The sequence below is a fragment of the Centruroides vittatus genome, unplaced genomic scaffold (genome assembly GCF_030686945.1).
Source record: "Centruroides vittatus isolate TY-2023 unplaced genomic scaffold, ASM3068694v2 contig_417, whole genome shotgun sequence".
Taxonomy (NCBI): domain Eukaryota; kingdom Metazoa; phylum Arthropoda; class Arachnida; order Scorpiones; family Buthidae; genus Centruroides; species Centruroides vittatus.
This window is the reverse complement of record NW_027122227.1, coordinates 2,839,634-2,864,226: the sequence shown is the minus strand read 5'-3', so window position 1 is coordinate 2,864,226 and position 24,593 is coordinate 2,839,634. Positions and strand designations below refer to the sequence as shown.

Sequence of the window (24,593 nt, the reverse complement as noted above, 5' to 3'; positions counted from 1 at the left end):
TGTTGCTATGAAGCAACTTTATCTCTATCCGGTATACAAATGTCGAAAGTAGACTGTATAGTATTTGTAAATGACTTTCACGTTCGTTTTTTATAGATACATGTGTATAAATATAAAGCTTGTCACAATTTATGTTTTTCAAGCAACAGTAAAGAATATTCATATATGAGAATGAAAAGAAAAATTGTTTTGGTTTATAAAGAACACATTAAATTTATTTTAAAAATTATTACTATTTATTACTTTTATTTTTAATAAAATTTATTACTTTTAGAAGAGAATGAGTAATACAGTCATACTAAACATTCATCGTGAAGAATAGAAACAGTTTGTCTTTACATAGAGAAATATTTATTTTCTCAACCCGGGATTCGACTACGTAAGGTTACATAGCAATAAACAGGAAAAATGTCTAAAAGATACATTGTGTGTAGTATATTTATTTTCCATTATGGGTATTACTGGGTTCTAGTGGCCGATTTTTTCGCTTCTTGACTAACTTTTCTCGAGATTTCGGGAAAACGAAAAAATTTTCGAGAACGGGCGGGAAGGAATTCTCTCCCGGAAATTTTATCGATCGTATATATTAGCAATGTATAATACTCAATTTCCCTTTTGTCATTTGAACAACGAAAGACGTCATATGGTGAGAAGTAACAATCAATACTTCAATATTGAATCTGCTCCTTTCAATTGTATGATATTCACTCTTGAATAAATTCCGTTAAAATGAAGAGAATTGTGACTTTTTTGTGATAATTATACAACATTCGTTGCTAGATATAACTTAGGAGATAAAAATATCATTTTATTGTTTTTTGTAAATTCAGCAACTCATTTTACACACTACATCATACAATTATTCATTTTATTAAATATAAAAATTTATTTACAATTAAGACAATTCTATTTACAAATTTAATTGTTGAAATAACTATTATTTAGGTTTGCACATATACGATGTGTTTTCCTTGATTTTTTATTGAAGTTTAACGTTGACTTGTAGTGCATACGAGGGATCACTTTCTACCATTTGTTGTAAAATTTGTTAGCAGTAGCACACCGGTTTAAATGCAGTGTAAATGTCAAATTCAATCCTATGTTATAAGGAGTGAAATTCTTATTTAGATTATAAAATGTAAACTATTTCTATATTATTTATAACACAGTTATAGTCCTTGAGCTTGACTAAATATTAATTTGCGTCAAATCATTTCATCTTCCGTGTGAAGCCAAGGAAAACAAGTAAACTGATCTTAGGTCAAATTTTCTCAATTGCGCAGGAGTTCAATGACTAAAATGCTTTTTGAAAAGAACATTTTAATTGGAAATATAATAAAAACTAAACACAGCATTTACTGTTTAAATGAGTTATATCAATAACAAGAAAATATAATATTTTAAAGTATTATATATTTATTGTAAATTATACATCTTTTCTATTGCTTTCAACTATTTGTCATTTATTTCCATGTATTATTAATATTCCCATAATTATATTTCACCACAAGCGTGATCGTATAACCCAGAATCATATTTTATAATCTATATATGTAATCGAGACGAGTTGATAATAATAATCAGCGCAGAGCCGAAACGGTTAGAAGTTGAAAGTTGAAATTTGGTACATAGTTAGGGTACTGTACGTCACGAGAACGCACACTAAGAAGGGATTTTTCGAAATTCCTCCCCACGGGGGAGAGGGACAGGAATAAGGCTTAACACTTCCATCAACAATGGAAGTGTTACGTAACAATGGAAGTGTCAACAATGGAAGTGTTACGTAACAATGGAATTGTTAAGAGAAAGCGACGTGCAAGACGCAGGTGCAGTTCTTTTCGTTTTTGTGGAAAATCGAACATATTTTTAGACCCATTTAAAAATTCTCTAATTAGTCTGGAAACAAAAGGACCCAATTCTTGCATTCTGTGAAAACGGATAAGGTAAAAGTCTTAATCTTCGGTAACGTTACTTTTGCCCGAGCAACGCCGGGCCCACCCGCTAGTATATATATATATTTGTTAATACACCCTTATTCATTATATTTGATAATATCATCAGTGGCATTTCATATATAGTATTACAATAACAAACCACTGAAACTTACTATAATTAGATCACATTTTATTTTTCTTAGTCCATATCAAATAGACACATATACTTCAGGGCTTAACAGCCCTCAAATATATGTGTAATTGATATAGACCAGTGGTTCCCAACGTTTTTTTAATCGCGACCCTTTTTAGTTTTTTAAAAATGTTCGCGACCCCCTTTTCGCATCCGTCTTATTTGATCAATAAAACAAAAAATAAAAGATTTGACAAAATATGTTTTAGGACTTAACAATAGTGATGATATTTTTTTTATTAAGTGTTAATTATTAATGTGAAATAATTAATACTTAACAATAGTGGTGATATTTTTTATTAAGTCCTAAAATATATTTTGTCAAATCTTTTATTTTTTTTGATTGAGCTTGCATCTGCTTAACAAGCGTTATAATTCTTGGTTGAGTTTTTGTCAAGGCCAATCTCATGTCATCTTGAACATCCAGCTTATTCCTGGCTTTTGTCTTGATTTGATGAAGAGTTGAAAATCCACTTTCGCAGAGGTAAGTAGAAGCAAATGGCACTAATATTCGAAAAGAAAGCATGGAAACTTTAGGATACGAATGACGCATAGCACACCAAAATTGAGGTAACGATTTTTCCTCAAAGATGTCACGTGCTGAAGAGTCATTTCGTAGCTCCAAAAATTCATTCTGAACTTCATCGGGAATGTCGGTAACATCCAAAGATACACGAAATGTGTTTCGAACTAATGTAGTTCTTGTTCAGAGAACTCTGGGAAATACCACTGAATTTCAGGTTCAAGGGCTTCAAGGTGCTTATTAATTTCCTCTCTTAGATTTTCTACAATTCCCGTCTCCGATTCTTCAGTCTTGGTGCAAAGATGTTCAAACATGGCACAGTTTCCAAGATTTACTTTACGGCGCCAGTTTTTCAGCTTTAATACGAACGCCTGGATATTATCTCTGAATTGAATAATGTGCGTTTCTTTACCCTGCAGTTTCAAATTTAGCTTGTTTAGCTGATCTAATATATCAGATAAATAAGCAGCTCTTTGAATCCAGGTCTCATCATTAAAGTGTGCCGAAAAGTCATGTTTTCCTTTTAGTTCTAGAACTGTTTTATTTCGTTTTCCAATTCAAAAACTCGGCCAACAACATTTCCTTTTGATAACCAACGGACAGCAGTGTAGAAAAGAAGAACTTCGTGATCAGAGTTTACGTTTTTGCATAGTTCTTTGAACAAGACGAGTATTGAGAGCACAAGATTTTTATGTAATTGACAATTGTCACCAAAGAGTCGAGTACTTCTTGCAAAGGCTTTGGAAGAATCTTGGTAGCAAGGGCAAATCGGTGAATCATGTGTAATCCCTTTGCTTGGGGTGCAAGCTCTTTAACTTTTGACTGAAAGCCCGACCTCGATCCAAGCATGGCTGGTGCTCCATCGGTACACACTCCACACAAGTTTTTCCATTGTAAGCCATTACTTTCAAAGAATGAACTTATCATCTCCATGACGTCTTCACCTTTCGTAGTAGTTTTTAGTGCTCTACAAAACAGAAACTCTTCTTTGATGTCTTCCAAGCGAATATATCTCACGAAAACGAGTAATTGGGAATATGAACTAACATAGGTTGATTCGTCAAGTTGAATGGAAAAGACAGGTGATGCCTTTATTTCAGATAAAATTTGTTCCATCACATCTAAGGACATGTCTGAAATGCGTCTCTGAATTGTGTTGTTAGACAAGGATATATTACGCATTTTAATCTCACTCGCTTCTCCAAGAACTATCTTAACTGACTTTAATAAACATGGTTTGATGAAGGTTTCTGCAATTGTATGGGGGCTTTTTATTTTTTGCAACTTCCAGAGCAATTTCATATGATGCCTTAACTACAGCTCGGCTTTGTTGTTGAAAGGTCCCTGTAACATCCAACTTTTGGTTTTTCAAGGCAGCCTCATGTCGTTTAAAAAAGTCCAAGTCTTTTGTAATATGTTCAGAATGCTTTGTTTCTAAGTGACGTTTGAACTTTGAGGGTTTCATAGATTCAGCACAAAGAACAGCATTGCATAAAACACAGTGTGGCTTCTCTATGCCGTTACTAATAACAGTCGAAAATCCAAATTTTAAATAGTTCTCCGAATATTTTTTTTCGACATGGCGTTGATATCTGGAAAATAAAATACCTGTAAAAATTGGAATTAAATTATTTTATAGTTTTACTTATCAAAATGGTAAATAATAGAAGGCACGCTTAGAAACATAGACTCTATCGAAGACGAATTGTGATGGGCTATCAATAGTATAGTAACGGATCAAACAAGACACTAACTAGCAACAAACTATTCATATACAATTATATAAACGACAAAAAGGTTATTGCAACAACACTATGTAACAAGTTTACGGAGCGCGACAATTTATCTGTACACGTTCTGTTCGTTGCTCGGTACACAGAATAGGGATTTTAAAACCCTATACTTCGTAGTACTTTTCCGATTATTCTCGAGAGGCAACGGAGTGTCGCGATCTCTTCGGACTATTGAGCTAGTGCAGGGTTCGGAAAGTGCAGCTCTTTGCATAGACGTTTGCGGCTCTTCGGACATAAACTCCAATCTCACCTCATCTCAAGCAGCCTTATAACTTATGAGTTTATGAGATAGAGCCGCCGAACAAACTTCAACTCGTACGGCATACTCTCTACCATTCTTTAGCCCGTCGGCACATGACCACTCGCGTTGATCAATATGAATCGCATGCGAGTGGTAGCATTTAAAGCATATCTATATATATAACCTATTGAACGCGTGTCCGTCCATCCGTGTAACGTTATGCCGAAAACGGCCACTATAGGCGCCCCTGTCGTGTGTCGTATTTCGCACATTTAAATTAACAATATAAATTATTATTTACATTAACAGTATAAATTGTTATTATTCATTTGTCCAATAGCCAATAACAATATAAATAATTTTGTATATTTGTAATAGGAATTTATTATTGTCACGGAGTGCCTGTAACGCGCACTAGGGGCGTCCTTCAACAGAGTTGGTCGGCGATCGGCCAAGCAGTTAAGCCTCGATGCGGCTCTCTGGTATTTTTGGTATCTTGTTTCTATGACAATTTGACTCTTCTCACTTGACAAACAACCGACCTCTGAGCTAGTGAAAGGAACGACGAAACTAGAGCCCTTTATAAACAGAGTATGGCCACTCTAACGTATGGACGCCATTTTGAGGCCAAAGTTGCAATGTCACAGTACTGCTTAACATTTAAATGAGCAATGTTAGTTAAAAACAGAAATTAGATTCAGAAAGAAGTTATATTAAGTTAAACATTTTTAGAAATAATTTTTAATTATGTTCGGAATAATTGTAGTTTATAAGTGATGGACAAAATATATAACAATAACAGGGCTAGAAGCAAAAAAGTGAAAATATTAAAAAATTATATTTAGTGGATCACATTTATTCACAGCACTATTGCAATATAAATAATCTGAAAAATATGTATTTAAATTTAAAAATATAATAACTAAAGACAAAAATTGTAAAAAAATCAATAAAGTTTATTTTTCAACAAGAAAAACTCAAGTAACATAGTGTAACATAGTAACAAATAGTGGTTCTCTGCATTTTTTGCAAGGAATGCAGATAATTACTAAATATCAACCATTTATTAATAAAAAGGGTAATTTCCCTGTTACAGGGGGTTTTCTGTAGTCGTCTTTACAATGTCCGTAAAGAGGGAAGAGGCAAGCCTTGTTCAATTAACATTTCATAGCCTGATCTTCCACAAGCAAATTTTAACTGCAGAGCCTTTCTTATTGTATTATTTTGCCATTTTATTTTCCGTGTTGACAGGTTTCCAAGGGCTGTTATTTGATCAGGATTGAAAATTAATTTTATGTTTGTACTCTGTGTGTTGACTCTAGACTTTAATTTTCTTATCTCTTCATAGAGGTCCTTATTCTTTTCTGCACTCTTTTAACTCTATGTAATGCATTATGCAATTGAGATTACAATTCATTAATTTGTTTTGATTTTTATGACAGTGGCTGGCTAACAAGATTATCGGAGTCTTGAAATACTGGACCAGATGTCTCATTGTCTTCATCTTCATTCGTGCTTTTACATTCTTCAGCATTTTCTTCAAAAAGAATCAAAGTATGCTATAAAAAAATAGAATATTTAATAAGAATATTTTAAATTTATATTATAAATATACCGTATTTTACGGACTATAAGACGCTACAGACTATAAGACGACTTTAATTTTTAAGCATTTTTTTTTTTAAATACATATAAAATACATATAAGATGCTACGGACTATAAGACGCACCTGAATTTTGGAGGCAATTTTTCGAAGAAAAAAATGCGTCTTATAGTCCGTAAAATACGGTACCTGTACTGGGCTGCATAGATGTCATAGGAGATAATTTGTAGCATAACTGTGGTCCAAGGTCGGATCTATACGCTCACAATTGTTTCTATGCCCTGTTTTTGATTCAGAGCATCTTCTCTTAGGTGCAGGTCTGTGAGAAAAAGTGTAGGACGGCATCAAGCTTCAGCAATCTTCTTTCATCCTTCCTGTGATTCTCACACTGATCTTTCTCAAAATGAACCTATGAGAGTTAATTGTAAATATTCACATCACTAAACCAATATACTTATAAAGTTTAAAAGGCATTAACAGACTTAATACTCTTTAGCTTTAGTTTATTAATGTGCAATGTACAATTAAAATAGGTAGGCAAAGCAGAAGTCCTTTCTCATAAAAATTACTGACAAACGTAAAATGCATTTTTCACAGGAATCCATAATTTCTGATTTTCATCCAGCCTGTTTACTTTAATCGCCAGGTGGTGTTTTGTTGACTAATTGCAACTAGTACATCTTGCCACTGATGCTATCTGTCCAATCTCCTAACGTGCGTAACTCACGAAAAATATTGTATATAAAGCAATGATTAAACAAAATAAATGATAGAAAACTGTAATTTTTGCAATACGAAAGCCATATACATTTTTATGTTATTCTGAAATTCTTATAATAATTGAATAAGATATATTCATTTTTGAAACATTTGCTTGAAAGTAGAAGCAAAGTACAATAATCACTATAATTGTTTCAAAATTTTCATGTTTAATAACATAGTTACTTTTACATATAATCCTAGCTTTATCACTGGGAAATCGATGCAGTTTGAATTTAGGAGCTCTATTTTGAGCAATTAATGGCTGATCAACCCGGCATGATTTATTTTTATGTGGTAGCTTTAAGAGCGATATAGATGTATCGATAGATCTAAAGGCTAAAATAATAATTTCTAACGTCAGTATAGCAAAGTAAAAACTAACTTGATGTTTAGAATCTATTTTAGATTGGAACTACCTGGTATATAAAGTTTCGAATCTTGTTATTTATCGTAATAAATAGCTGATGACACTCACTTGTCATAAGCGGATCGGAAGCTGGCCTCATAATGGCGTCCACAAACCACGTGATCGGCAGTAGCCAATCATATTTTGACCCCCCAGTTGACCATACTCTGTTTATAGAGGGCTCTAGACGAAACTAGATCGAGGCGCCTCTAGCGGCGACGCCGAGTAACAGAATCGGGACTACAAAGCACCAATAAAAGTATGACGCGCAAAATGGCCTTGTTAACGGAGGTCTCAACTATACCCGGCTATAACATTAACAGCGCTCAGCAAATAAACACAAATAAATATAACACCTTAATTTGTTGCTGAGAAGAATATCTATTTGAACACAAACGTTTTCAGCCCGTTTTCTTCGTAACATTTTTCGTCCCTTCTCGTTACGTGCCGTCACAAACTGTCGTATGTGTCTTGCCCATCACTCACGTTTCTCCCCTTGCTCTTCCCCTTACTCCACTCCCTCGTTCTCCCCCGTTGATTTATTTTCTTAACGGTTTGGGAAGGTGGTCGTCCAAGCCATGCATGTAAGGAACGTATCAGTTCCATTTTAGTTGTGACGTGAGGATGGCCTGTTAATCGGACTGAAAACGTTTGTGTTCAAATAGATATCATTCTCAGCAACAAATTAAGGTGTTGTATTTATTTATGTATACACGGCTAGTTTGCCACAGTCGAATTTCACCAGGCATAAAGAGAGGTGCGGGCGCCTGCCGCCCACTGATTACGTCACATATCTCGGGTGTTGCCAAGCATAAATAAATTATTAACATTAAGGCGACCCCCTTGTGGGTTGCGACCCACCGGTTGGGAACCGTTGATATAGACTAATTGCAACTAGTACACTTGCCACTGATGCTATCTGTCCAATCTCCTAACGTGCGTAACTCACGAAAAATATTGTATATAAAGCAATGATCAAACAAAATAAATGATAGAAAACTGTAATTTTTGCAATACGAAGCAATATACATTTTTATGTTATTCTGAAATTCTTATAATAATTGAATAAGATATATTCATTTTTGAAACATTTGCTTGAAAGTAGAAGCAAAGTACAATAATCACTATAATTGTTTCAAAATTTTCATGTTTAATAACATAGTTACTTTTACATATAATACTAATACCGTAGAAATTGTCACAAAATCTTCGTCTAAAATTAATCTTACACAAAAAAGAAAAACTAATCGTCTTTAACAATGTTCAGTGCAACTATATTTTTATACTTATAACAGTCTAATATAATTTCTCATCTTATCATTTGCAGGAAATCTGTAAAGAGATGTTGATGCACTCCTATTTTGGCCTTGTGATACTGAGGACATCTTTTGTTTTTTAAATTGAATATTTCTTTTCTCTGAAAATAACAATTTTAAAACAATTACGCTCGAAGCACTCCGAAAGAAATTCTCCGTAATCCTTTTTTTCCCGAAAGTATAAAACTATTTATAGATTATATAAAAAATAAGATATCATAAAGATGGAAAAATTATTCCGGATCTCTATCGTAAGATCTTCCGAATAAGGTAGCAAGTAAGAGGCTGTCAGATTTTGTTTTGTAATGCAATTTATGAGTGTCGTAATCCCAGTTCTTTTTGGGGGCTAGTTGTAGGCCGCTAATAGAAATGCTGGGATAGACATATGGAGTAGTGAAATTGGCTTCGATTTTAAGCTCTTCAAAGACAGTGCTAGCTTTTGTAGGAAAGGTGGAACACGCCTTCCCTTTAAAAGAATCGCAGCGCACAAAAAAACAGGCTTCTATCCACCATGTATATCTTTTGAAAACTGTAAAAGTTCCATTGTAAACTGCCAGATAATAGTCTTCATCCGATAACTGTACTTTATAACTAGCGCTACAGCAAAGTCCATTATTACAAGCTTCCACGTGATTTTCCGCATTCACTTTAACTAAAGTAAAGTTGCTGAGGTCATAATCCTGGCATCTGAAATCTTTATAGTTTGATGGGGGTCCTAGTATTTTCGTAGAACATACTCCAGAAGATATATTGTTACCAGATGTTCCTAGTGCAAAATCACCAAATTCAATAATGGTTGGAGGCGGAAATTCTTGAGGTGGAGTAACGCCCCTTTTTGGAACTTTAGAGATGAGTAGTCTGGATTGAGCATCTGCGATATAAACGTAATTGCCAATTCCAGTATCTCCAAAAAACATTCCGCTTCCTAAACATCCATATTGTGGACGTTGCCTATTAGCTGATATAATGGTGACGTTGTTTGCGATTCCCCAAGATTGCTGCACTTGAACAGCATTCATTCCTAGTTCACTGTATTCGAACCATGTTGTTGAAAATATAACAGCATCGGGTTTATATTTTTCAACCATTTGAACTGATTCTTTCCATACAATATCAAAGGAAATAAAAGTACCGATTAAGGCAAAATCAGTAGAAAATACAATAAATTCGGGTTTTGGAAGGACGTTAAGGCCCACTTCGGAATGCAAATGAGTTTTCCTATATCGTGCTATTAATAAACCACTCCTATTGAAGGCTACATTGGTGTTATAAAAATAGAATTTATCGTCAGGACAATCAGTAGAATCGTTGCAAGGAACTTTCGACAGAATATTAGCCAAAATAACCAAGTTATTTTGCTTAGCCATACAGCTTAACTTTTCTAAAATGTATGAATTGTTGTATCTGTCGGGTTCCAAACAAGGATTCCATTGTTCAATTTTCGGATCGGGTACATATTGGGCATTGTCAATTATAACTTCTCTTTTTGTGGATGAAAAGATTCCATACTCAGGAAAAACCAGCAAATCAACGTTCTGAAATTCAGTGAGGTTTAAGTATCAAACAAAAAAGTAATTATCACATTTTGATTGCACTTACGTGTTGACCAGCTGTCGTTGCAACTCTTTCATAAGCGACCAGATTTTTTTCAATGTTTTTCTTAGTCGGATCTGTTTGGTAATTGTGCTTTACTTGTTCATGAACAGCAGCTGTGTAGTAGTCTGAGTCATCAACATCCTGACAGTTGATCGCAACTATCAGTAACAGTCCAAACACTACGGAGAACATTGTAAGACGGAAGACCCTGTATGGGAATATATAGATATAGATGGAATTTGTAATTCATAGTCTTAATGGAAGTGTAGTAAACGATCTAGTTGATTTTGCACTTGGAATCAATTAGACTAATCAACAAGAAAAAATAAATAAAAGACATACAACTCCTAGACAAAAAATTAGAATATTCACCTAACTGAAAGTTTAGTGTACATTTTCTCATGAACAACACAGAGTACGAAACTTTTTTGACCTTATATAAACAATGACTATATCTATGTATTATAATATTATTTTCGTCTACTAGTACGTATTTTCTATTATCAGGACTTATTAGACTGGTTTTAAGGATTCTGCAACAGTTTCACAGATCAGAAATTTATTTTATTTGATCTATGAAACTGTGTTGCAGAATCCTTAAAACCAGTCTAATAAGTCCTGATAATAGAAAATACGTACTAGTAGACGAAAATAATATTATAATAAATTAAGGACATTGAGGCATATTAATTTAATCTCTATGTATATTTATTATATCCATTAATCAGGCAAATTAATTGTTTCAATCGTTTTTTTTTTTTTTTTTTTTGTTACAAATGAAAATGAAATGACAAAAAAAGTAGAATAACAGTTTGACCATGACAAAAAATTAGAATATTAGGAAAAACAGCCAAACAAACAGCTATAAAAAACCAAACTGTAATGCAAATTTCCACATTGCTGGGCAGAGTAGTATAACAGTACAACATGGGGCGTAAGCGCGACATCAGCGACAGAACTAAAGATATTATCATAGCCTTGTGCAAAGTAGGAAGAACACAAAAAGAAATTGCGAATTATGTAAAATGCTCGCTGCCAGCAGTCTCTAGAGTACCGAAACAACAAACCCGTGTTCAAGTTTTAACTAATAAACGCCAGAAATGTGGATGTAAACGAGCAACGACTGCGAGAGATGAGAGAAACTTGAGAAGGATTGTCGTGCGAAACCGCTTTAAGAACGTTAAACACTTGCATGCACAATAGAGAGCAACTGGAGTGAACGTTAGTAGTCGAACCACATGCCGAAGGTTGCACGACTTGCACTTCAACTTCCGTATTCCCAAGACGAAGCCATCTCTAACGAAAAAGCAACGACAAGCGAGTGTCAGATGGGGTAGAGAGAGGCTCATGTGGAACAAGACGACTGGAATAATAATCTCTTCAGTGACAAATCCTTGTTTTGTCTCTCCTGTGGTGACCAACCCCCACGTGTATGGAGAACCAAGGAGGCCTTCGAAAAAGACTGTATGAAGATATCCGTGAAGTTTACATCATCTGTCATGATCTCTGGGGATGCATGAATGCTAACGGCTTAGGGCAACTGCGCATTCTTCGAGAACGTGTCAATGCACAGACATATCAAGACATCTTAGAAACATTTATGATACCATCGGCAAAAAATTTAATTGAGAAAACATTTCTATTTCAACAAGGTGGAGCATCCTCTCATACCATAAAGTTAACAATACTTTGGTTACAAGAACGACAGATTGCAATTCTGCCTTGCTTAAACCCATTGAAATTTTGTGGGGTTTGTAATCTGTCAGGCATGGTGCGGATTAATGCTTCGCACCATGCCTGACAGATTGCAAGCACTGATTATAACAAAAGGCAACGCAACAAAATATTGAATATTATGATTATTTTGTTGTATTTCATATATTTAACCCATATTTAGATAATATTCGAATTTTTTGTTACGATCAAACTGTTATTCTATTTTTTTGTCATTTTATTTCCATTTGTAACAAAAAAACGTTTGAGTTAATTTTTGTGATTAATGGATTGTATTTATTAGACATTGTGAAACAATGTCTAATAAATATACATAGACATTGTTTATGTAGGGTAAAAAAAGTTTCGTATTCTGTGCTGTTCATGAGAAAATGTACACTAAACTTTCAGTTAGGTGATTATTCTAATTTTTTGTTTAAGCGTTGTAGAAATTATTTTATTTTTGTATTGTGGAATGAAATTGATCCATTTTCTCACACGTTAGTTAACAGTATTTTTTTAAAATATTAGTTAATGTCAAATGATTTTACATTCTCTGCTATTATATATAACAAGGGAAAGTATTGGAATCGTGTTAAATTTGATCCTCCAAGCTTTTTGCAAATCTGCATGTTTTGAGACCTCCTGAATCCAAAGAAGTCAAGAAAGGCAAAAAAATTCGTGGATGTATGTGTGTGTGTTTGTGTTAGTGTGTATTGGCGTTCTATTTCTCTTAATATCTCAGGATGGAGTAAAGATCAAGAAATAAAATTTGGCATGATGGCTTAGGCCTATATATGATGGGCCTTTATGCTGCTAAATTTTTATGGTGAATGTTCGAAAGAGTGAGGAGATAGAGGGGATCATGTGTCATATATATTTCGAGAGGGGTAGGACTTAAATTTTACTCGTTATTAACGTTTACACTTTCTTTTTTTTTTATAAAACTCACCCCTACGCCCAAAATTAAGCTTTTTGCCAATTTATAATGATTAATAATATAAAAAGATTTTAAAGTTATTTATCATAACGGATGACACCAGTACAATTTAAATTTTTTGCAGGGAAAGTTCGGTTGATGGATTTTTTAATTAGTGTTTCTGTTTTCTCGATAAGTTTCATTTTTTCAGAATAGAAATTTAAAGCCAGATTTCTCAAGAATTCTGGAAAACTTTAATTTATTAAATAATAAAATATATTGTTTACAGTATTATTACATATACAAAAGGATATATAAAAATATATTTCATTATTATATAGTATAGGTTTCTTATACTGGAATGACTTATTATAATTGTTTTTGTCATTTTATGGTATTTTAAAATTTAGAAAATTAATAAAATTTAATAATTTATTATTTAACTTTTTTCCTTGATTTCAATATATTAATAAAGTAAAGCAATTTACTAAATTTTAAGAAATGAAAGTTCACAATAAGATTGAAGAAAGGGAAATAAAAATGGATGAAAAATGGGAGAAATATTTTAAATGTTTCCATTTAGTTAAAATAAAGGACAAACTATATCCCATAATTTGATGTTTGTGAAAAGTAAATCTAATACAGGACATTTCGAAAAGTTTATACATCGAAGCTTGGCAATTCAGTTTAAAATTTATGATTTTATTTATATTCTTAAATTAAAGAAATTTTTTATACGTTAAGGCGAATATTGTAAAATTATCAGCTGGAACTGCTCCATTTAATTACACGTGATAATATTTGTCATAAGTTCGAAACATTACATTTAGGGCTGGACTGGCTAACTGGCAATTCCTGCAAGTATCAGAGAGGCCGATGTTCTCCACGACCGGTTAACATGGTGCTGGAGTTATATAAGTTATGCATAATTTTAGAAACGTCTTCTATATATACATTTTAAGCATAAATTTAACGGAAGGTGTTAATAATGGTAATTATAATATCTGTTAGTAGGAAGAATAAGGACCAATAACCCTCTTATATTTCTAAGGCTATTATATTAAAACTAACCAAATTATAAAGTCGGTACTATTCTTCTTTAATTAACGAAGCTTTTTTAGAAGGTCGAATTTAATAAGATGTTATTGCTGAATTTTGTTTCCAGTCCGGCCCTGTCTACAGTTATACCCCTTTATAATACAGAGATAACCGAATTACTAGGCAATACAGTACAAATGCATATCCTAATCGATGACGGAAATAGAACCAGATAGAAACCGGCTGCCTATAAATTGCAATGTTTCTATTACCTGACATTAACAAATGACTATTGATAATTATTTAAATTTACTCTAATGCCTGAATAATTTTTAATATGAACTTATTAAAATTTAGAAGTGCTTGATTAAAGAAAATATTGAACAGATTTTTATCAAATTTGTACTAAAACTGTGTTAACTACATCGAAACTTCTATACTTGCTTCTAAAATTGATTTTCATATAACTACTTCTTCACAAATATACATTACTTTTTTGATAGGATATATACAAAACTATTTTAAAGAAAATAAATTTTAAAAATCGTATTAATATCATAGATCAATTATATAAATTATGTGAAATTATAAACGAAAATACCTAGGACACAAATTAAACATAAATTATGCAGAGTATGAGAGAGAAAACAATTTAGCGACGAGTTTAAGTATTTTAACTTACCGAGGAACAGTTGTTTTCTTCTGTAAGAGTTCAAATAAATACCCACAACCCAGACAGGTTTCAAGAATAATAAGAGATTCACAAATATAACCAATCGTATTTCTTACAAATGACATCATCTTAACACAAATTATTCGTAAATGTTGCAACTTTTCCTCCATTCTGTTCGGAGAAGTTGAAACTAACCTGTTTAGTATTTGTAAACTACTTTCATCCTTGGTTTTTATAGACATATTCATTTACGTGAATGAAAAAAAAAATTGCTCTGTTTTATTAAAGTTTATTCCAGATTAAACTTATTTTAAAAAAAAAATTATACTTTTAGAAGAGAATGACTAATGTTGTTATACTAAACAATACTTTAATGTGATTATAATGTAATTATTAGAACACAGATACATTATTCTTTGCCCATCCAAAAACACGATGTAATTGTTTAGAGAAGTTAATTCATATGAATTTTTTAAAGTATGATGTCTTATTTTTCCATTTTTAATAATAAAATTGTAAAATAGTAATAAGTAGTGATTTCTCCAGTAATGACTCTATTTTAAAATTTCACAACAGAACTTTATTGTCATTGCAAACTAATTTTTAGTTTTACATTTAACATAAATTAAAACAATCGAGTAAAAAACATTTCTAGATTATATATAAAAAAATAAGAAATAAAACGTAGAAAATTACTTCGGATCTCTATCGTATGATCTCCCGTATAAAGTAGCAACTAAGAGGCTGTCAGATTCTGTTTTGAAATGTAATTTATGATTGTTGTAATCCCAATTCTTTTTCGGGGCTAGTTGTAGGCCGCTAATAGAAATGCTGGGATAAACATATGGAGTAGTGAAATTGGCTTTGATTTTAAGCTCTTCAAAGACAGTGCTAGCTTTTGTAGGAAAGGTGGAACACGCCTTCCCTTCGAAGGAATCGCAGCGCAGAAAAAAACAAGCTTCTATCCACCATGTATATCTTTCGAAAGTCATAAAAGTTCCATTCAAAACTGCTAGATAATAGTCTTCATCCGATAACTGTACTTTATAACTAGCGCTACAGCAGAGTCCATTATTACAGGCTTCCACGTGATTTCCCGCATTCACTTTAACTAAAGTGAAGTTGCTAAGGTCGTAATCGATGCATCTGAAGTCGTTATGGTTTGATGGGGGTCCTAGTATTTTCCTAGAACATTCTCCGGAAGATATATTATTATCAGACTTTCCTGGTGTAAAATCACCAAATTCAATAATGGTTGGAGGCGGAAATTCTTGCGGTGGAGTAACGCCTCGTTTTGGAACTTTAGAGATCAGTAGTCTGGATTGACCATCTGCGATATAAACGTAATTGCCAATTCCAGTATCTCCAAAAAACATTCCGCTTCCTAAAGATCCATACTTTGGATATTGTCTGTTACTTGTTATAATGGTGACATTATTTGTGATTCCCCAAGATTGTTGTACTTGAACTGCGTTCATTCCAGGTTCAATGAATTCCAACCATAGAGTAGTAAATATAACAGCATCGGGTTTATATTTTTCAACCATTTGAACTGATTCTTTCCATACAATATCGAAGCAAACAAAAGTACCGATTAAGGCAAAATTAGTAGAAAATACAATAAATTCGGGTTTTGGAAGGACGTTAAGGTCATCTTCGAAAAACAAATGAGTTTTCCTATATCGTGCTATTAATAAACCACTTCTATTGAAGGCTACATTGGTGTTGTAAACGTAGAATTTGTCATCCGGGCAATCAGTAGAATCGTTGCAAGGAACTTTCGACAGAATATTAGCCAAAATAACCAAGTTATTTTGCTTAGCCATGCAACTTAACTTTTCTAAAATATATGAATTGTTGTATCTGTCGGGTTCCAAACAAGGATTCCATTGTTCAATTTTCGGATCGGGAACGTATTGAGCATCGTCAATTGTAGATTCTCTTTTCGTTGGTGGAAAGAGTGCAGCTTCAGGAAAAGCCAGTAAATCAACTTTCTGGAATTCAACAAGTTTTAAGTATCAAACAAAAAAGTAATTATCACATTTTGATTGCACTTACGTGTTGACCAGCTGTCTTTGCAGATCTTTCAAAAGCGGCCAGATTTTTTTCAATGAATTCTTTAGTCGTTTCTGTTTCGTAATTACCTTTCCTCGCGTGTTCATGAACAGCAGCTGTGAAGTAGTCTGGGTCATCGACATCCTGACAGTTGATTGCAACTATCAATAACAGTCCAAACACTACTGAGAACATTGTAAGACGGAAGACCCTGTATGGAAATAATAGATATGATACTTGAAATTTATGGTTTTGTTTATGAATGGTAGTAGCCTAAGAATCATTTAGACTAATCGACAAATAAATAAATAAATAAATAATACAAAAATTAGATAATTTTGTATTATAGAATGAGTAATCCATTTTTTACGCTTTAATTAATAGTGTTTAAAGAAATACTTTCTGTGAGGTGATTTTTAAGCCAGATTTCTCAAGTACGCTCGAGAAATTTGATTTAATAGAAGAAAATAATAATCGAGCCATGATTTGCGTAACTTTCTCGGCTGTAATCAGTTTTTACTAAAAAATAATTTTTTTATTATTACTGTATTATTAAGCAAATAAATAAATTGTTTGGCGCCATCTCTTATGAGAGTTTGTTAAAAAAATAAAACGTTTTATATTTTTAATTACAGTACTATAAAATGGTAAAAATCTTAATTTTTGTATGTCACATCTCGATTAAGATCGGACTTAATGACAATTTTACTCGTTATTAGCCTTTACAATTTTTACTAAAACCTATCCCTATCCTCAAAGTTAAGCTTATCTTCATTTTTGAAATAATTAAAAATATAAAAAGTTTTTAATAATAAAGGTTAATCAACTCGTAGCTGGTTTATTAAGTATGTTAAATTGACATTTTGTTAAAACAAATCTTGTACACTTCGAAAATTTTATAAATCAAAGCTCAGCTGTTTAATTTAAAACATAGAAATTTTATTTTCATTCTTCAATTAAAAAATTTTGGATATGTTAAGGGGAATATTGTAAAATTATCAGCTTTAACGCCTTCATTTAATTACATCTGATAATATGTTTGTTATAAATTTGAAATATCTACAGTACGTCCTTTTGTAACTGAGAGATAATAGAATTAGTAGATAATACGTTACCAATACATATCCAAATCATGACGAAAATAGAACCAGACAGAAACTGGCTGGCTTATAAATTGCACTGATTCTATTACCTAACATTAACAAAAGACTATTGTTTAATATTTTAAATTTAATCTAACTCCTGGATAATTTTTTAATAAGAAGTATTTTAACTTACCGAGGGATCTGTTGTTTTCTTCTGTAAGTGTTCAGATAAATATCCACATCACAGACAGGCTCCAAGAATGATAGAGATTCAGAAATATAACCAATCGTATCTTATACTAATGACATCATGATAAATTATTCGTAAATGTTGCAACTTTTTATCCATCCTGTTCGCAAAGGTCGAAAGTAACCTGTTAGTGTTTGTAAACTACTTTCACTCTTTTGGTTTTTATAGACAAATATGTATAAATATAAAGCTTCTCACAGTTTGTTTTACAGACACCAGTAAAGAATATGCATTTGTGAGAATGAAAAGAATTGATATGTTTTATAAATTCCAGATTAAATTTATTTAAAAAATATTACTATTTATTACTTTTATTTTTTCTAAAATATATTACTTTTAGAATAGAATGAGTAATGCAGTCATACTAAACATTCATCGTGAAAAACAGAAGCAGTTTGTGTTTACATAGAGAAATATTTATTTTCACAACCCGGGATTCGACTACAATGTTATATTAAGGTAAGCTACATTAAATTTCTTTAGTTAGTTTATCTCAAGATGATTTTGTAGTCAAATCCTGGGTTGTGAAAATAAATATTTTGTTGTGTAAATACAAACTTTTTTTTTATTCTCCATGATCAAATATGCTCCATTTACAAGAACTAAAATTAGCCGGTCATGTGTTATCTGATTCTATTATCACGCGTGTATATCTGGTGGTGTAATATTGCAACACAACGTAAGTTTACGTAGCCATAAATAATGAAAATGTCTAAAGTATATTTATTTTGCATTATGGGTATCACTGGATTCTAGGAGCCGATTTTTCCGCCTTCCCGACCAACTTTTCTTGCGATTCGGGAACGGGAAAACGAAAAAAAATTCGAGAACGGGCGGGAAGGAATTCTCTCCCGGAAATTTTATCGATCGCGTATATTAGCAATGTATAATACTCAATTTTCCTTTTGTCATTTGTACAACCAAAAACGTCATATGGTAAAAAGTAACAATCAATACTTCAATATCGAGTCTGCTCCTTTCAATTGTATGATATTCACTAGGGTTTCTTCAACGGGATCCCGACTGTTTTGTAACTCGGGAAATTTTTCCATCCGGAGAAATCCCGCAAATTTCTTAAAAATTCACTTTTTCCTTATTTTGTGTTAAGGTTGAGGAAATTTTGCAAATAGAAAGTATAATTAAGTCATAAACTGTCAGAATACATTTGTATTTATTCATTTTAAGCATGCTTATTAGCTTAAAATACCTTCTGAGTTAGAAGTTTGATCTAGGTTCATGTTTTTCTTTAAATTTTTAATTTAATTCAAAGGCAGGTTTTGTTGTAAGCAGTTTCCAACAAACTTTAATAAATTTTTTCTATTTGTGGAAATTTCTACGTAATTCAAAAGTAATTTTTTTATACACATCTTACACAGCATTATTAATATTATTATTTTGGAGGTTGCAGGATGTATTAAGTTACTTAAAAATAAAAAAGAATTATATCATTCAATTTTAAGGTTTATTTTATATCTTAAAAATAATTAACGATATCTCGGGAAACAGTTCATTTTTTTCATTGTTCATTGTTCATTTCACGACATTGTTCATTGTTCATTTCAATTGTTCATTTTCATTTTCATTGTTCATTGTTCATTTCACGACATTGTTCATTGTTCATTTCAATTGTTCATTTTCATTTTCATTGTTCATTTCACGACATTACTGGAGACTGATTAAAATCAGTCTCTAGTAATGTCATGGAAATCGAACCGTTAATATCATGCCTTTCCCATCAAAACCAGAATTCCTGGTATCCTCTGTATGTCAATCTGGTGCAAATCTGATTCAATTGTGGATAATGACCATAAACAGATAATCAAACTTTGCAAAAATTATAATTCTATCCAAAAGTTGGCCTTCGGTTTTAGGGGAAAATGGAGTGTCATAACGGAGCATTTCATTTTATACTTAAAGCATTGATTACTTTCATATTTAGTTGAACAGGAAGATACTCGCGTGGGAAAACGAAAACTAACACAACGAATAAGACAGCATATTTCAAAAATTAAAATTAATCATTTTATTATTTACGTTTTATTAAATATAAAAATTTATTTACAATTAAGACAATTCTATTTACAAATTTAATCGTTGAAGTCACTATTATTCAGGTTTGCACATATACTGACTACAATACTCGTATGTTTTCTTTGATTTTTTATTGAAGTTTAACGTCGACTTGTAGTGCATACGCTTGGTCACTTTCTACCATTTGTTGTGAAATTTGTTAACGGTAGCACACGGTTTAAATACAGTGTAAATGTCTGAATAATATAAATCGCCTCGGCCTGTTATAGTCGTTTAAACAAAAGTCTTTAAACTCGAGAAACACTGCCTTATGTTTTCGTCGTTACTTTGCGACGATAAACATCACACCGTCGTTGTTCTGTGGACTTTAATTTAATCGAAGTGGAAGAACGAGTCTTCGGACTGTTCCTTTACTGACAGTAAACGAAAGAAACCTTGCCGGATGAAAAGCCGAGTCCACTTCATTGAGTCGTAGTCTGGTGAAAGGTCATTTGCGCGTGGAAAAGTCGACTTGGGTGGAAGATAAACTTTTTCTCCGCCGAGGTTATTTACTGCATAAAAAGAAAACCCTTTTCCACTAAGACTTCTTACTCTTGACGAATTTCTTCAGGATTCCTTTCGACTTTTATTAGTCGAGTCCAACCTCGCGCGACCGCCTCTCCACCTTCCATTCCGCCACTTCCGAATGTCGTCGTCCCGGATACTCGACCAGAGACGAAGTGCTTTCGTTCGGAGATATGACAACCGCCCATTTCTTCGCCTGTGTGGGCGACTCCCGCTCAACATCTTTCGAAAGCACCCGAATCACTCGAAGGGAAGTGGAAGAGGAGGAAGCAGAGGACGAGGCTCTTTCCTCCTGCTTATCGTCTCCCGAAGTGAGCCACCTTCGTAACTCTTTGAAATCATTCATTCTGCAATGAAAAAGAAGCGACTGTTGTGAAAATACAATTTGCATTAATTAAAAAATATTCCTATCGTCTTAATTTCATTTAAATTGTAAGAAATATATAAACTTTTTATGTAAAATTAATTTCAAAATGCAATAAAGATTTATGATAGAAGATCGTTTTAATTATAATAAAAATTTCAAAGTCAGAAATCAATCTATATATATAATCGAGACGAGTTGATAATAATAATAATAATAATAATAATCAATAATCAGCGCAGAGCCGAAACGGTTAGGAGTTGAAAGTTGAAATTTGGTACACAGTTAGGGTACGTCACGAAAACGCACACTAAGAAGGGATTTTTCGAAATTCTTCTCCACGGGGGAGAGGGACAGGATTAAAGCTTCTATATACATTATCGAGACGTGCCTAAACGGTTAAAAGTTGAAAGTTGAAATTTGGTACGCAGTTAGGGTACGTCACGAGAACTCACACTAAGAAGGGATTTTTCGAAATTCCTCCTCACGGGGGAGAGGGACAGGATTAAGTCTCAACACTTCCATCAACAATGGAAGTGTTAAGTAACAATGGAAGTGTGAAGTAACAACGGAAGTGTGAAGCAACAATGGAAGTGTGAAGTAATAATGGAAGTGTCAACAATGGAAGTGTTAACAATGGAAGTGTTACTTAACAATGGAAATATTAAGAGCCCAAACGGTTAAGAGTTGAAAGTTGAAATTTGGTATATAGTTACAGTACGTCACAAAAACGCACACTAAGAAGGAATTTTTCGAAATTTCTCCCCACGGGGAGAGGGACAGGATTAAGGCTTAACACTTTCATCAATATTGATACTTAACACTTCCATTGTTGGAAGTGTTAAGTATCAATAGAAGTGTTAAGTAACAATGGAGAACAAGAGCTTTCTCTTGTTCTCCATTGTTACTTAACACTTCTATGACATGCGAGATTTACGGGCGCTGGAGGAAAAAAAAAAAAAGAGTAATATGTTATAAATATTCGATTTTCAAATTTAAACAGATTAATTCGGTTTTTCTCGACTTTTCTTCTTTAGAACATTCGATGAAAATCGAACGATATAATCAGAACACGTCGTGAAAATCGAACAATATTACAATATTCGATTTTCAAATTCGACCTTCCATTAGAAATATTTAGTTTGTTGATGAAATTACTCTTTTTCTTCTGTGACTATAACGTAATAATCTTAATCTTCACTATCATTACTTTTGCCCGAGCAACGCCGGGCCTATCTGCTAGTAATTTAATAAATCGGTTTATACAAATTATACAATTCTGTCGATTGCCATAACACAAAAAATATTTGTGAAAATAGAGAAATTCTAATTAATTAAAGTTTAGAGTATAGCGGTGCGAATTTCGTATGGGATATAATGTGTATATAAAGCATAACGGAAATGACAATTTAATGTATTTATTAATTTTCGTTTTGCTTTAACAATTCGATTCAATTTCGACTAAACGAAAATTAGCAATAAAAAGGGTGAAAAGTATCTCCCAAAATAAGTGGTATGACTCCATTTGTCCACTCTGTGACGAAACCGATCAATTGTTGTCTGAACGGAGGTTTGTCGGAAAATCATTGCGACTAATTGTGACATTCGGCTTAACAATGTTTAAAAATAACTAAATTTAGAAAGTTCGTGGTCTGAACTTTCCGATAAAATCGCTGTAAATGATGCAAAACTCAGAAACACGCTTGAAATAAATCATTCTTAATCGCACGAACCAAAAATCCAACCGTTCTCAATAACAATACAGTAATCGACCGATCGCAACAAATTGTTAGAGTTTTATCGTTGCGTTGCCACGATATTTAATGTAAACCGTTTGGATTTTGCACCGGATTTCGTGATTTTTCCGCTTCTCTGTCGCTGAAGAGACGGATATCCGCGGATTATTCCTTGCATATACATTCCTATTAATCATTTTATTATTTAATATTTTATATATTAGTTCATCTATAATCGCAGGAATTTTCATAGATTTATTCTTCTGTCGAAAACTTGTAAAAATGTGAAACTTTTTTGCATTTACTGTTGTCTACTGCAAGCTTTTTATTGTCTTATATATGTGCTATAGGATTTGTCTTTGCTAATATATATACTATAGGATTTTTAGTTTGTAAAATATTGTTGTTTCTTTGTTATATTAAATGCGTGTAGTTCATAAGTACTGTACATAGCATTCTAAATTCTGTTTAAATTAGTCTACTGTATTATTTGGTTCAATAAAAGTACATAGTATCCTTATTATATTTGTCAACTTGGACTTAAATTATTAACAGGACTGTTAAACTGGTGTTAAGTATTAACGCAAAATTGAGCAAAAGTTCTTAAAGAAAACAGACTTTCTTTATTGCGAACTTTATTGCTATAAGCTAACTTCAAACTTACACTTTTCATATTTCACATACCGTATTTACTCGAATATAAGACGACCTCGCATATAGGACGAGGTGTGACTTTAAAGATCAAAATAAAGAAAATTAGATTTATTAATACAATTCTAATTTTATTTCGTTTAATCACAAGTAAAATATCAAATGAACATAAATGCATACATTGTCCCGCAAAAATTAGGACTATCTAGGAATATGAAGCTGTGATAAATGAATAAAAACCTCGTCGTATATGCGAGTAAATACGGTATTTCGTGATGGTTATTTAAGTAAATGAGAAAATAAGTCGCTTCGTCGAGACTTTCAAAAAATTAAAAACAATACTTTCGGTGTTTGTGTTGGTACAAATTTATTATATTTTATCTCCTTTCGATTTTTATCACTGAATTCTGATGGTCCTGAACGGGTGACAAAAACGAGAGACGCATGTATATCAAAACATACAATATATATTAAGTAAGTTAAGTGCTTGAAAATTGTATAGGCCTACAATGTGTTAAGTCGGTGTTTTTAACTGATGCCTCAGGCAAAGGGAAGTGGAGGAGGTCCGAGACTGTCAGTTAAAATATCCATCCTTATGAAAATCTCTAGCATTCCTCCACTTATCCCAAATACATTATCAATGATACACTATTTCTACTGTTACTCGCATCAAATCCTTGACCTCTTTATTATTTACACTCCTACTTGATTCACCCCATCAACTATAACAAGCAAAAACCTAATTATTTTGTAATAAACAACAAGGAGCAAAGGTCTCAACATATAAATCCTTCCACAGTCCACAGACAGCATCGTGGAATATGGAGGACAGCAAAGCCTTGTAATAAATTCTTTTCAAACTATTCCGAGGCGAATATTTTTCCTTCCGCAATTTTTGTTTATTTATTTCTAAAAACAAGTTTAATACTCACATCCACCAGTTATTCAGCTGGGCCTACATGAATTGAAAATTCGACCAAGCTTATGAATTTTGTACAATTAATTTCCGTTTGACAATATTGCATACCCGAAATGATGCAACATATAACTAGTACACTAGCCACTGATGCTGTCCGCCCAATCTCCCAAGGTGCGAGTCTTACGAAAAATATTGTATATAAAGTAATGAGCAAACAAAATAAATGA

The 24,593-nt window shown here is 32.6% G+C and overlaps 2 protein-coding genes across 2 annotated transcripts; both read right to left on the bottom strand.

The window, feature by feature from the left end:
- Nucleotides 1–9,005: 9,005 nt before the first annotated feature.
- LOC136976714 (biotinidase-like) lies at nucleotides 9,006–10,560 on the bottom strand. The gene is made up of 2 exons (XM_067272078.1): nucleotides 10,372–10,560; nucleotides 9,006–10,307 (listed from the first exon to the last, which is right to left on the bottom strand). Exons 1-2 carry the CDS (start codon nucleotides 10,558–10,560, stop codon nucleotides 9,006–9,008), a joined length of 1,491 nt encoding a protein of 496 aa, XP_067128179.1.
- A 4,708-nt stretch (nucleotides 10,561–15,268) lies between these two features.
- LOC136976666 (biotinidase-like) lies at nucleotides 15,269–18,146 on the bottom strand. The gene is made up of 3 exons (XM_067272017.1): nucleotides 18,045–18,146; nucleotides 16,770–16,977; nucleotides 15,269–16,705 (listed from the first exon to the last, which is right to left on the bottom strand). Exons 2-3 carry the CDS (start codon nucleotides 16,959–16,961, stop codon nucleotides 15,404–15,406), a joined length of 1,494 nt encoding a protein of 497 aa, XP_067128118.1. The 5' UTR covers nucleotides 16,962–16,977; nucleotides 18,045–18,146; the 3' UTR covers nucleotides 15,269–15,403.
- Between the last annotated feature and the right edge of the window lie 6,447 nt (nucleotides 18,147–24,593).

Excerpts from the sequence above, each read along its gene's own strand:
- LOC136976714 (XM_067272078.1), bottom strand. The coding sequence starts at position 10,560 with ATGTTCTCCGTAGTGTTTGGACTGTTACTGATAGTTGCGATCAACTGT. Across the intron at positions 10,308-10,371 it reads CAACGACAGCTGGTCAACAC|AACGTTGATTTGCTGGTTTT; the intron begins GTAAGTGCAATC and ends ACTGAATTTCAG.
- LOC136976666 (XM_067272017.1), bottom strand. The coding sequence starts at position 16,961 with ATGTTCTCAGTAGTGTTTGGACTGTTATTGATAGTTGCAATCAACTGT. Across the intron at positions 16,706-16,769 it reads CAAAGACAGCTGGTCAACAC|AAAGTTGATTTACTGGCTTT; the intron begins GTAAGTGCAATC and ends GTTGAATTCCAG.